This window comes from Carettochelys insculpta, chromosome 3 (assembly GCF_033958435.1).
Source record: "Carettochelys insculpta isolate YL-2023 chromosome 3, ASM3395843v1, whole genome shotgun sequence".
NCBI classification, from domain to species: domain Eukaryota; kingdom Metazoa; phylum Chordata; order Testudines; family Carettochelyidae; genus Carettochelys; species Carettochelys insculpta.
This window is the reverse complement of record NC_134139.1, coordinates 103,110,937-103,125,769: the sequence shown is the minus strand read 5'-3', so window position 1 is coordinate 103,125,769 and position 14,833 is coordinate 103,110,937. Positions and strand designations below refer to the sequence as shown.

At 43.4% G+C, this 14,833-nt stretch overlaps 1 protein-coding gene across 1 annotated transcript in view; it reads right to left on the bottom strand.

Moving 5' to 3' along the window:
- Nucleotides 1–14,242, bottom strand: part of LOC142010401 (p53 apoptosis effector related to PMP-22-like) — a 29,842-nt gene extending 15,600 nt beyond the window's left edge. The window contains exon 1 of the mRNA XM_074988738.1: nucleotides 14,032–14,242. Coding sequence (XP_074844839.1) covers nucleotides 14,032–14,242 — 211 coding nt within the window. The remainder of the gene's footprint in view (nucleotides 1–14,031) is intronic.
- Nucleotides 14,243–14,833: the final 591 nt, after the last annotated feature.

The window sequence follows — 14,833 nt, the reverse complement described above, 5'->3', positions numbered from 1 at the left end:
GCCTCCTAGCAACTGATCCCATGGCATAATGTTCTGCACTCAGGACTCTGACTCCTGTGAGAGTCAGATGTAAGTGTGAGAGCAAGCTGTGGGAAAAGGACATGCTTTGCTATGTTACTGAATAGTCACTGTTTGTAAGGCTGAGTAATAAAGGAAGACCCAAAGAAGACTTCACATCTTCGTGGGCCCTCCTGGTACTGCAGTGGCTCAGCTCCATGTGCCCAGTTTCTCTATCCTGTTGTGCAAGAGTGACCCACCTTGCCCCAGGGCCTCTGGTGGCTGTCCGTACTGCTGGAGAGCACAGCTCCATATAAAAAGAGGACTCTGCTCTAGCAGTGTCTTGCGTTTCAGAGGTGGAAAAAGTACCCAGAAAGTTATTTGAGTAAAAGTACAAGTTCTTTGTGGGAAATGTACTTAAGTACAAGTCACTAATGTCCCTCTGGAAAACTATTTGCATAAAACTCTTTACACATGTCACATCTTTATTGTACTCAAGTTTCCAGAAGAGAAAGCAGCTGCACTTTTACTCTGCTAACTTTCTGGGTATTTTTTCCACCTCTGCTGGGCTGACTCGATTTGGAATCACAGTGCAGCAGTTCTTTCATGTATTATACTCTTACAGCTATGTCCATGCAAGCATGCTTACAGTAAGATCTCTGATGTAGCTCCTCTATGCCCTATGAATTGTGGTAACTATTTTGCCAACATAATACTGTCCACAACAGCATTTCTGTCATTTCGGGTACTGGCACCCTTATTACCAGACTATCCAGCTATGTAGACTCCCTCCTCTCACCCTATGCCACCAACATTCCCAGCTATCTCCAAGATACTACTGACTTCCTGAGGAAATTACAAAACATAGGAAAACGTCCTGACAACACCATCCTTGCCACCATGGAGACAGAGGCTCTCTACACTAACGTTCCATATGAAGATGGACTACAAGCAATCAGGAATACCATCCCTGACATTATCACAGCTAATGTAGTGTCTGACTTGTGTAACGTTGTTCTCACCCACAATTATTTCCAATTTGGGAACAACTTATACCTCCAGATTAGTGGCACTGCTCTGAGCATCCTCATGGCCCTGCAGTATGCTAATATATGTATGGCTGACTTGGAACAACAATTCCTTAGTTCTTGTCCCCTATTACCCCTCCTTTACTTAAGATACATTGATGACATCTTTATCATTTGGACCCATGGTAAAGAGACTTAGAAGAATTCCACAGAGACTTTAACAATGTGCACCCAATCATCAATTTATACCTTGACCACTCCACATGAGAGATACATTTCCTGGGCACTACAGTACGAATCACTGGTGGCCTGACCAATACCACTCTCTGACAGAAACCCACTGACTGCTACACTTACCTGCATGCTTCTAGCTTCCATCCTGCACACATAAGATCCATTGTTTACATTCAAGCCCTGAGATACAATTGCATCTGCTCTGATCCTGCTGGCAGAGACTGAAAACTACAAGATCTCTACCAAACATTCATAAACCTGAATTACCCACTGGGAGAATTAAAAAAACAAATCGACAGGGTCAGACGAATACCCAGAACTCCAAGATAGGTGCACAAAAGTTAATAGCAGAGCACCACTTGTCATTACCTACAGCCCCCAACTCAAACCACTGCAACACATCATTAACGACCTACAACCTGTCCTAAATCATGATGCCACACACCAGAAGGCCCTAGGTGACAGGCCTGTTCTTTCCTATAGACAACCTCCCAGCCTTATGAGGATTCTCACTAGCAACCACAGGCTATACCATAATAATACTAATCCTGGAACTTTTCCTTGCAACAGACCCCATTGCCAACCTTGTCCACATATCTATTTTGGAGATACCATCACTGGACCTAACCACGTTAATTACAGAAACAGAGGCACATGTTCCTCAGCTAACATCATATATGCCGTCATGTGCCAACAGTGCCCATGTACCCTGTATATAGGACAGACTGCAAACCAAACACTCTTCAACAAAGAATGAATGGACATAGAACAGACATAAAAAAAACTCCAAATACACAAGTGTCAGCCAGCATGTTAATGGATTGGGCCATTCTGTTAAAGATCTGAAAGTTTGTGTTCTACTGAAAAGGGACTTTAACAACTGTCTACAGAGGAAATGCTCAGAACTAATATTCATATTCAAATTTGGCACATTAACATGTGGTTTGAACAGGGACAGCTATTACCTGACCCATTATAATGACTCTCTTACATAGTTTGATATTTTATCTAACTCAGCTTCCCCCCCAACCACCACCCTTCTGCTCCTCTGATTTGCCAAACTTGGTAACAATTTTTCTGATCTGTCAACCTTGTTAACAATTTTTGGACCTCTGTGCTTTGTATATTGAGTCTGTTCTGGTAAGGCTATGATCTGAAGAGGTGAGTCTATCCCATAAAAGCTCCTCCTCTAATAATAACTCAGTGGTTTGAGTACTGGCCTACTACACCCAGGGTTGTGAGCTCAAGCCTTGAGGGGGCCAGTTAGGGAGCTAAGCCAAATAGGAGGGGGAAAAGGGTGTGGTGCTTGGGTCTACCAAGATGGCAGGGGATGAGACTCAATGACCTCCCAAGGTGTCCTCCATCTGTATGAGGTGGGTGGGTGTGTCTCTAATAAATTATTTTGTTAGCCTTCAAAATGCTACATGACTGCTTTTTGTTTTGCTAGCACGTCTGTCAATGTAATTTCTGTCACTCTGTGTGTGTGTGTGTGTTTTCAAATCCCTGAGTGAAATAAGTTTTGCCAACACACATGGTAATGCAGACAACCTAACTCCTGCTAATCAAGGGCTGTCCAACTCAGAACAGAGTGTTTCTCACTAAAAGCGAACGGACCTTCTCCATCTCATAATCTATTTCCAGATGGGCTCATCTAAACACCTACTCAACATATTTACTCTTCCTTTTTAGGGAAGTGATTCAGTTTAGGAAACATTTCAACCTGAAGATTTTTTGTTTGGTTGTGGGTTTTTCCACCCACGATCCAGAGGGAGTGGTTCAGTTTCTCTCTCTGGTGTACACACTTGACATGCAGAAGCTTGATTTCGCATCCAAGTACAACAAAGTTTTGTGCTAATGAGGGATCCACCCTGATGCTTAGCACTAGAAAGGGAGCAGCAAAGAATCATCAAAGGGAGCAGGTGAGGAGTGAGTTAGGTATTAAAAGTAATGTGCAAGCCACTGCCTCAAAATTAGACTTGATCAGGAGAGAGGCACCAAGTACCCACAGTTCACATCAATTTGAACGGAAATTGTGAGCATCCTCAGAATCAGACCATAATTGCATACGTTTTGGTGCGACAATAATTGGTTTGCCTCATTCTGTCTGTTTTGAGATAAATTTAAACTAGAGTTTTTGGGGAAGTGTGTAATATTTTAATAAGCCAAATCAAGGTAAATAATGTCATTTAATCCCAGTGTAGCATGTTATAGCTGTTTTCCAACTGTTACTGGTATTTGGACAGAAGACCTTGTCAGGGACTAAACATGAGTTGATTAACCCAACCTACAGAAGGAAAGGGGGTCTTCTTTTATTACTCAGCCTTATAAACAGTCACTGTTAAGCAAAACAGCAAAGTGTGTCCTTTTCCCAATGCTTGCTCGCATGCTCACATCTGACTGAAGCACAATGGATTTACATCTAATTTGCAGACTCAAGAGTTTTTGATCAGATAACTCTGACTCTGACTAGCCTTCACTGGCATGAAGGAGCTTCTGCTGGGTAGGGAGTGGCTGTGAAGCTGGAGCTAATTTTCTGATAAATGCTTCCCACTCAAGAAACCCAAAAAGCCTAAAAGGGAGAGACAACGTTGTTTAAATATTTCTTCTCCCTGTGACTGAACAAGAAGGTGATATTATTAACCATTTTGGCTGCTGCTCTGTTATTGGCTGTTGGCAGGTTGGTTAACATATGATTGGGGATTACAGGAAGTGTCTATGTTAGTTGTGTATTTACAACACGGTTCTGAAAATTTTATTCAAAATAGAGGCAGCAAGGTCTAGTGGACAAAGAACTGGGCAGGGTTGACAGTTCTGGTTCTGCCTCTAATCTGCTGGCAACTTTGGGCAAGTCCCTGTTCTGATCTGTGCCTCAGTTTCCCCTACTGAGGCTAATGGGGATTACAATATTAACGTTCTTCACAATCTATTGCTGAAAAACTCTACAGAAAAGCTAATTATTACTACTTTTGTTGGATAGAGGTTTTTCTTGCAATTAGCTCAAAAAACTTCTGTGGAATTGCTGGTGGAGTACAGCTCTATGCATGAGCCCATATGCGAAAGTTCTATGCAGTGTCAGTAAGCACCTAGACTACAGCCTCTACACCTGCAGTGTTGTTATAGCTGTGTTGGTCACAGGGAGTGACCTATAGCAGAGCTGTGTAGCTCCAAAGCTTTTCTTTCTCACTAAGGCAAGCTTGTCTAATAAAAGATATTGGCTCACCCCACCTTGTCTCTCTAGACTAAAGCAGTTCACTAGAGCTTCTGTGAGGGGTTTGCATGGAAGATCAGAGTGTAGAATTTTGCACACAATATTACAGTAAGCACGATTTTGAGTGGAGCTTAACGCACATTAACAAGAGCACAACTCAAAATCCCACTCCCCCCAGCCCTGGTTCAAGCACCCCCCCCCCACGCGGCTCCAGCTTAATTCCACTCCCTGCCCACCTGCAGCCCTAACCCACCCAGGCTTAACCCTCCCCAACTGCCCCCTCAACCCCAGGACTCACCTTCCAAAAGGAGCTCCAGGTGCTCCTGCTGCTTCCCTGGCTGCAGAACATGCGTTCTGCTGGGGAAAAAAAGCTGCCCCACAAATTACGCAGAATTCCAGTTACACGCGGTTGTGTGGGACCACAACCCTCACATAAATCGAGGCACTGCTGTACCAGTTTTTACTGCACGGTTTAGGTGTCGTGTGTTAGGGCATCATTGTACTAGGCATTGTACAAACATACAGACTACATTTACACTTGCATTACTCTTTCAAAAGAGGCATGCAAATGAGGGAAATTGAAAATGCAAATGAGGCATAGCTTTATGTATATGGCACCTCATTTGCATAGTCTTCTTTTGAAAGCAGAAACGCAGTGTAGACATGGCTCTTTCAAAAGTAAACCCCATCGTCAAAAGAACCCTTCTTCCCATTTTTTTATGGGAAGAAGGGTTCTTTCAAAGGGTGTTTACTTTTGAAGGACCCATATTTACACTGCTTTTCTTCTTTCGAAAGACGTGCTTTCGAAAGAATATGCAAATGAGGCACCAGATTATAAATCTGGGTGTCAGTTGCATTTTTAATTTCCCTCATTTGCATGCCTCTTTCAAAAGAGGAATGTAAGTATAGAGACAGCCATAGTAAGAAGACATTCCCTATCTTAATGAAGAGAAAAAGTTCTTGTACAAAGACAGAGTCTGAATTATCCTGTTGTTTCGTATAAATGCAGGATCTACTAGTATTGGCGTTTGTGCTGCAAATAACATTTGTTTTTATTGATATAAACAGGCCTGCCGACAATAGGGGAGCAAGAGGTGGCAATTACATGGGGGCCCAGCCACTCACAGGGGCCTGGAGCTCTAAGCTGCTACCACTACCTCTAATGCAGCAACAGTGGCTAGAGCCCAGGCCCCTTTGAAATACCACTTCGCCACTCTGCATGGCTCTGAGAGCAGTGGTGGGGAGGGTGAGTACCATGTTCCAGGCAGTGCTAAGGCTGACTGCCCTGGGCCCTGCCCCTTCCACCCTCAGCTCCACCCCTTCTTGAGGCTGAGCTGGGCCCCTCCTTCACCTTGCACCTGGGTCTGAGGTGGCTGTCAGCCCCACTGGATACAAGGTCTCAGTACCAGTCAAATTCTTGTATGTTGGTCATGGAGTCACTAGCTCTTCGTCGCTGTACCTAGTTTCAGAGGGTGACTTGAACCAAAACCATATATGTGAAAATCCTTGAACTTAAAAGTAATTTAGATTCAGAACTGGATAACAGCTTTATGGCAGAAGACGATTTCAAAAGTGTGGTTCTTGGGTAGTATTTTTTCAACCACATTCCTTCAAAATAGCGCACGATACATGCTGTGGTCAATGCACTCTAGTGACTGATGGAACACACCTGGTCCTCATCCCACTTGGCACTGAGAAAAGCGATTCCCTAAGTCGGCCAACATGAACAGCCCTATAATAGTCTCCTCATGGTAATGTACTGAACTAAGGACACCGTGTTACTTTGGGATCAGAGTCTGTCTGCTCATGCATCATGGGCAAATGAGGGAGAGAGTGGTACCAGAACAACAAGGAGCTATTAGCATTGCAATGTTGAGCATGGGGGCACCCAACTTCTAGGCACCTAGAAAGTCACAGGAACAATACTGCAATCCCTGAAGCCTTCACTCCCTGTATAAAGAATGGCAAGAGATGGGCACTTAAAGCTCTGATTCCTCAAAGTCAGTACACTAGGCAGAGAGCTGTTTGAGCTAGCCAATGGGAGAGGCTGACCCGAAGGGAATGGCAAAAGTCCTGCCAATAAGCACCAAAGTGTAACTTGTAGAGGTGTGCGTAGCTCTGGTGGTGATCTGTGAACTGGGAGAGGATAGATGCCTGGCCACCTTAGTTGCACATGGAGCCTGAAGAAAAATAGCCTGGGGAGTAAACGGCCTCCTTCACAACCATTAGTTCACTGGGCAGCTTCTAAGCAGCCCTCTGTTCAAGTTCCCCCTTCTCCTGGAAGGACGAAAGGCCTTGCCAACTCCGAGATGAGTGCCACGCACACCAGGTTGTTTTAACTCTTTCACTGATCTCATTAATGAGTAATTAGCCAATGGTTTAAAGTTGAACATGTTTAACAGAAGACATTGGGCTGAGCAATATCAAAGTAATCCATAGCCTGGTGATGAGGGCACTCACTGGAGAGATGATAGGTCCCTGTTCAAATCCCTTCTCCTTCTGCCATGGAAGCAGGACTTGAACTGCTAGTCTCCCACATCCTGGGGGACTGCTTGATACACTGACCTAAAGGTATATTGGAGGTCAGTCTTCACCCCAACCTCAGCTGTTTCATTTCAGCTGGCCTGGGAGGCCTGATGTGGTAGGTGATCTCTCAGCATGCCTACAGACTTGAGCTTCAGTTGTGACTTAGACAGCCCAACAGCTGTCCCTCATGATTTGTCAACACTCTGGGGCTTAGGTGGTGATAAATAGCAGTATGCCTATTGTAAGGCAGTAGGGTGCGTGCTCAGGCTGAAGACGGTGCCTGAGCCACCTTAGTCAGGCACAAGTATGCATGAGAAAAGGAAAACACTTGGGAGCTGAGTGAGTTTAGGCACCTACTAGGTTAGACTGCAGTCAAACAGGTTTGTGTGTGTCACGGTATTACCTAAAAACACTTGGGCTTCTAAATACCATCAGAGTTTGGACTCGTAGTGCTTGTGTTCCTGTGCAACCCACACACCTCCTGAGTGTGGTTCACTATCCCATGTACCTGGCACCGAGGCCACTTACAGAGAGAAAAGAATGAGTCTCCTCTGGAGCCTTAGCTGAGGGCCGGCTGGCTTTTAGCTCAAATTGTAGCGGCTCATGCACTGATCTCCAGAGGTCCCAGGTTCAATGGGGCAGTCACACGTGTGCAAGGTGATGAGTGATTAATTGGTCCCAGTAGCAGCACAGATTCTCTCCAGCTGATTGTCCAAGGGAAGCACATCATCCTCTTCCCTTTAAAAAGGGATGCAGCATCCCCTCCAGTACACACTCCTTTGCTTCCCGGGCTTGGTGCTGGTATGCTGTTTTGGTGGTCCTCTTTGCTCTAGCACCATCTGGGAGAGCCATGATCTAGCTGCTGATACATTATTTCTATTCAAGAATACACGCTGCCTCTACGATGCAACTAAACGAAGCAGGAATGTCACAAGAGTCCCTGCACCAAGAAGCTCGCAATACAAAGCCAAACCAGACAACGGAAGAAGGTTCCAGCTATCACTGGAATGGTCAAAATAGTACTTGGTCACAATTCAGTCAAATTAATATAGGATTTTTTTGTTTCGCAAAAAGGACATCATTATGGTCAACTTTCAACTAATTCACTTGTGCTACACACACGTTTAAGAATTGGTGCATATAGAATTTTCTGTTTTATACTACATTATAATCAACATGTGCTAGCTGCTCAGATAGAATTTGGCTTAAGATCTGTGAGCTAAATAGGGACGAAACTGTAATAAGAATTATTTAGATAGAATATGGTTGTCTGTTACCATTTGTCTGTGGAACTTTTCGTCAATAAGAGATGGCAAAGTTTTTTAATAGCAAAGATGCGTTTGCAGATAAGAAAAAAAGTTTACCACTTGCCTGCTCATCTATCTAGGTAGTGAATCTTCTGTACAATCACCAGAATCAAGTATTGGATGAGCGTATGTGCAAGTCTCTGCAAATACTGAAGTTCCACTTGGCTTGTGCACAAATATTGTGTGGATTTTTCAAATTCTGTATTTATTCAGTACAAAGAAGCCTGACATTTCATACTAAACCTGAAGGACTCAACTCTTTGCTTCTCCTATGCTTGGGATTTTTAATTGAAACTGATGGAAGCTTTGCTGGTCAAAGGACTGCAGAATCAGGCATGATATTAAGGAAACAGACAGGTTGCCTGTATCAAGGATTCTTTCATCTTAGATTCAACTTAGCAAAACAGAAGCAATCATGTTCCAAAAACAGGCAACAAGCATGCCCAAACACGTCAAAAGCCTGCAGTATAATACATTAAACATTTTAAAAGTGTCTAAGGCTTTTGGAGGCACACCTTGTTCTGGAGAGCTTATCATCCAACAATCGAGAAAATAAAAAGGTGTTGTGCCAGTGATTGCAAATGTGTTCACTGTACAAAAAAATTTGCAAGCACAGCCAGTTCCCACACAGATGCAGCCAGTATTATGGTTTTCATCCTTTCACCCAGGCTTTTGTCAAACCTCAAGTGTACTCTTTTTAGTAACTTTATCTTATCTAAGTAGTTTGCTCCTATTGTGCTAAAGTACATCTTAATGTTTTATTGCAGCTCATTCTTTTTTGTCCATCCATACTAAACTTCTTTGAGGATTAAAAACAAACTTGCCTTTCACCTGTTGCTGCTTCTAAGTGAGCTTTACAAAGAGATTTTTTTCCTGTAAAATTTGTGGTTATCTCAAATTACTTACTCTAGAGGAACTGCCTCGCAACCTTTAGCTTAATATATAGATACCCAGGATGTGGGAGATCCCTGGTGTAAATCCCCCCCTCCACATGAAGTGCAGAGAGAATTTGAATAGGGCTCAGCCCTCTCTCAGTTGACTGCTCTAACCACTAGACTACAGAGTCATTCTGAATCATTTATTGGCCCAATGCCTAATTATTCTGTTGCTTCATCAAAAAGGCACAACTTTGACAGGAGAGACTGAAGAAGCCCCACATCAGACTATTTCATTACCTCCTCTGTGTATAGTAGCTCAATGACCTTAAAGAGATATCAGATCCCTGTTCAAATCCCTTCTACCTCTTTAGGGGTTGGGAGAAACATCCTGGATGTGTTCTCTAACCACTGAGCTAAAGGATGTAAGGGAGATCTGCCTTCTCTCCCTGAGCTGCATTGTGTGAACTTGCCTGAGGCGCGGGAGGTGACAGGTGTGATCAGAGGCCTCCTACCAGATCAGGCACAAGAGTTATCTTAACAAAAAAGCAATCAAGTAGCACTTTAAAGACTAACAAAATAATTTATTAGGTGAGCTTTCGTGGGACAGACCCACTTCTTCAGACCAGAGCCAGACCAGAACAGACTCAATATTTAAGGCCCACAGAACCAAAAATAGTAATCAAGGTTGACGAATCAGAAAAAAAATTATCAAGGTGAGCAAATCAGAGAGTAGAGGGGCAGAAGTGGGGGGGAGAGGGGAGTCAAGAATTAGATTAAGCCAAGTATGCAAAAGAGTCCCTATAATGACCCAGATAATTCCCATCCCGGTTCAAACCATGCGTTAATGTGTTCAATTTGAATATAAAAGAGAGTTCAGCAGCCTCTCTTTCCAGACTGTTGTGAAAATTCCTCTTCAGTAAGACACAAACTTTTAAGTCATTAACAGAATGGCCCACTCCATTAAAATGCTGGCTAACAGGTTTGTGGATTAGGCGTGTTTTTATGTCTGTTTTGTGCCCATTAACTATTTGTCTAAGGGGGTTTGAAGTTGTCCAATATGCAACGCACCTGGGTATTGTTGACATATGATGGCACATATGATGTTAGTTGAGGAACATGAGAACGTGCCTGTGATTTTGTGAATAACCTGGTTAAGTCCAGTGATGGTATTTCCAGAGAAGATACGTGGACAAAGCTGACAGCGGGCTTTGTTGCAAGGAAATGTTCCAAGACTGGTGTTCCTGCGGTATAGACTGTAATTTTTGACTACCCCCCACCTTCTGCCCCTCTGCCCCTCTGCTCTCTGATTTGCTCACCTTGATCATTTTTTTCTGATTTGTCCACCTTGATTACTATTTTTGGCCTTAAATATTGAGTCTGTTCTGGTCTGGCTATGGTCTGAAGAAGTGGGTCTGTTCCACGAAAGCTCACCTAATAAACTATTTTGCTAGTCTTTAAAGTGCTACTTGACTGCTTTTTGTTTTGATAGTATATAGACTAGCACGGCTCCCTCTCTGTTACTATTCGACAAGTTACCATGTTAGCTGTCTTTTTCTTGTTATCAGTTCTTCTGGGGGACAGGCATCCAGACGCTTATAGTGAGGCCAAAGTGCACATGCTCAGGCAGGAGATAGGCACCCACTCGCCTGTATGCACACGTTCAAAGGGAAAAACTGGGCACCAGAGTGAATTTAGGCACCTACAGGATTAGGCAGCATGCAAGTGGGAGTTCTGTCGCTCAGAGTGGTACCTAAATTGAGCCATAGACTCCTGATTCTTTGGGCCAGGTAGTAAGTGCCTTTGTGGAATGTGTCCCTGGTGTCGAGGAAGAAACTTGTACCATTGTGGAACTGATTAATAAAACTTTATGGTGGGGTGGGGAGGTGGGAGGTGGAGGGGAGAGGGATCCTTAAAGGGCACCGGGGTGGAAAGCAACCATATGAACATCAGTTGTGATGAGATTCCTGAGAGTGGCCAACCCAGATAAAAGTGCCAGCAATGGGGAGGCCTAACCAGTAGAAAGATTTGGTTTGCATAAAAATGTCTATTCAGGACCAGGAAAGTGTTGTGGAATTCTAACCAAAAATGCTGCAGTCCTGTATAAGGTGCTGAGCCCTCTGTATAGTCACACTCCTGATTAACCTAAGTTACATCACAGGAACTGGTTGTGTGGAAAGTGGCCTTAGAAATGGAAAAGGCCTATTAAATGAAACCCATTGCCCTGCAGATGTAGAAGATAGTCCCCAAACAAAGCAAATCGCAAACATGCTTGAAACATTGTACTACCCCACTGTGAGAAACTTCTTTCTGATGAGTTAATAAATCACCATTATCTTTTCATTACCATCGGTCAATGCAGAGCAAGCCAGGGAACAAAATTTATGCATGGGTGAACATAAGAACATAAGAACATAAGAATGGCCATACTGGGTCAGACCAAAGGTCCATCAAGCCCAGCATCCCATCTGCCGACGGTGGCCAATGCCAGGTGCCCCAGAGAAGGAGAACAGAAGACAAGTGATTTATCTCCTGCCATCCATCTCCTGCCCTTGTTATGAAGGCTAGGGCACCATACTTTATCCCTGGCTAATAGCCATTTATGGACCTGACCTGCAAAAATTTATCAAGCTCTTTTTTAAACCCTAATAGAGTCCTGGCCTTCACAGCCTCCTCGGGCAAGGAGTTCCACAGGTTGACTGTGCGCTGTGTGAAGAAAAATTTCCTTTTATTAGTTTTGAACCTACTACCCATCAATTTCATTTGGTGTCCCCTAGTTCTTGTATTATGGGAAAAGGTAAATAATTTTTCTATATTCACTTTCTCCACACCATTCATGATTTTATATACCTCTATCATATCGCCCCTCAATCGCCTCTTTTCCAAACGGAAAAGTCCCAGTCTCTCTAGCCTCTCCCCATATGGGACCCTTTCCAAGCCCCTAATCATCTTAGTTGCCCTTTTCTGAACCTTTTCTAATGCCAATATATCTTTTTTGAGGTGAGGAGACCACATCTGCACGCAGTACTCGAGATGTGGGCGTACCATAGTTTTATATAGGGGAAGTATGATATCTTTTGTCTTATTATCGATCCCTTTTTTAATAATTCCTAACATCCTATTTGCCTTACTAACTGCCGCTGCACACTGCGTGGATGTCTTCAGAGAACTATCCACTATAACTCCAAGATCCCTTTCCTGATCTGTCGTAGCTAAATTTGACCCCATCATGTAGTACGTGTAATTTGGGTTATTTTTTCCAACATGCATTACCTTACACTTACCCACATTAAATTTCATTTGCCATTTTGCTGCCCAATCACTCAGTTTGCTGAGATCTTTTTGTAGTTCTTCACAATCCCTTTTGCTTTTGACTGTCCTGAACAACTTGGTGTCATCTGCAAACTTTGCCACCTCACTGCTTACCTCATTTTCTAGATCATTGATGAACAAGTTGAACAGGATCGGTCCCAGGACTGAGCCCTGGGGAACACCACTAGTTACCCCCCTCCATTGTGAAAATTTACCATTTATTCCCACCCTTTGTTTTCTGTCTTTTAACCAATTCCCGATCCATGAAAGGACCTTTCCTCCTATCCCATGACCACCTAATTTACATAAAAGCCTTTGGTGTGGGACCGTGTCAAAGGCTTTCTGGAAATCTAGGTATATTATGTCCACTGGGTGCCCCTTGTCCGCATGTTTATTAACCCCTTCAAAGAATTCTAATAGATTAGACAGACACGACTTCCCTCTGCAGAAACCATGCTGACTTTTGCCCAACAATTCGTGCTCTTCTATGTGCCTTGCAATTTTACTCTTTACTAGTGTTTCTACTAATTTACCTGGTACTGATGTTAAACTTATCGGTCTATATACATTTTCATGACAGTCTTGTAAGGCTGAACCAAGTGGACACTCAGTATCTGTTTCTATACTGTTGCACAGCTTGCCCAGACTTTTACATATGTATAAAGTAGGTGCAACATGCCACTATTCTGACTTGGTAGTGTAGAGACACACACTTTTAAAAGGTGGAAATAAGTTTACAAGCTGCACAACACTTGAGAATCAGCCTCTTAGCCAAAGGGCCCTTATGAGTAGAATTAACATTATGTAAAGTGAGACCAAACTTTTATCAAAACTGCTCCAAGTATAAGAACCTTAATTCAGACCCTTCTCCAAAAAAAAATAAATAAATAAAAAATAATTTAAAAAAAAACAAAAGCAAAACACTTTCTCCTTTTAACGTTTTGCTTCATAACCACATCACAGGTGGTGTGGTGTTCCCCTGATACAATATTAGAGACACAGTCTGCACCCTGATGTCTATTGTGAATACCTCTGCTTCAGAGAGGTAGCCAAGTTATCTCTGATATGTGTCTCCATTTTTACATCCCAACAGTTCCTTGCCAGTGAAGGATGACCCACCGTGTTAAACCCAAAATTGCCCATACAGATTGTTATTTATTACTTTATGGACTTGCCCTGCAGTAATTATTCACTTCTGGAAAGCAGAGCTTGTAGTTAGTTATTAATCATTTTTAAATAAATTAATTTCACATTGTTCATATAATTCCAATGCTGTTTCCATACATCTTTGTGCCATGAACATACATACCAACTAACCCTATGAAAACAGCAATCATGCCACTTTTTTTTTCCTGAAAGGGTCACCCATGTTCCACCCTTTCTCCCTAAAGGCTCAATCTAATCCCTAACACCCCACCCCCCACCAAAAAGCCATGCCCTTATGAAGAGAGCTTGTGGAGAGTGGAGGCATGAATAGAGTGGAGTTAACTCAATCATGTGACCTGGACTCATAAAGGGCTGCCACCACCATTGCAGTCACTTACCATAGCGCATGAGGGAGTTGCACTGCCACTCCGGCTCACCATTTAACTTTGTACAACTTCTCCATAACGAGGCTTGATGCTGACGGGGCATCGTCTCCGACTCCAGCCAACCCTCGCCGGCCAGTGCAATTAGGCCAAAGATGATCGCTATACCTAAGAGCAGAGGCAAGATCCATCTGCATCTTGTGTAATCGAGGCCGCACTGCACCATCTTGTGGAATGGTCAGTGGCTTCTCAAGAGGGCAGGTGAACGAGCTGGTGAGCTTTTTCTGCTCCTGACTCAGCAGCTTGGGGTGAAGGTGTTTTATGAAGGCTCCTGGGAAGAGTGTGTCTATCTGTATGAATATGGGAGCGAGAGCAGCTTTTAATCCACACAGACACTGGAGGAGGGAGCTCCACCTAAATTCCAGTGACTAAGAGCAGTAGCAGTAACCTGTTGAGCTGCAGAGAAGCTGCAGGGCTAGGCTCATCTGGCTCCTCTTTCCTTGATGATTGCAAAACAAACCAGGCCCTATTACACTCCCTGGCCCTAGTCTTTAACCCTTTCCTGGCTTTCACTTTCCATTGGAATGAGCAACTTGGATTAAACAAATATACAGAGGCAGCCATGTTAGTCTGTATCTTCGAGAACAAAAAGTCCTGTGGCACCTTATAGGCTAACAAATATTTTGGAAACAAAAAAACAGTCAAGTAGCACTTTAAAGACTAACAAAATAATTTATTAGGTGAGCTTTCGTGGGACAGACCCACTTCTTCAGACCATAGCCAGACCAGAACAGACTCAATATTTAAGGCACAGAGA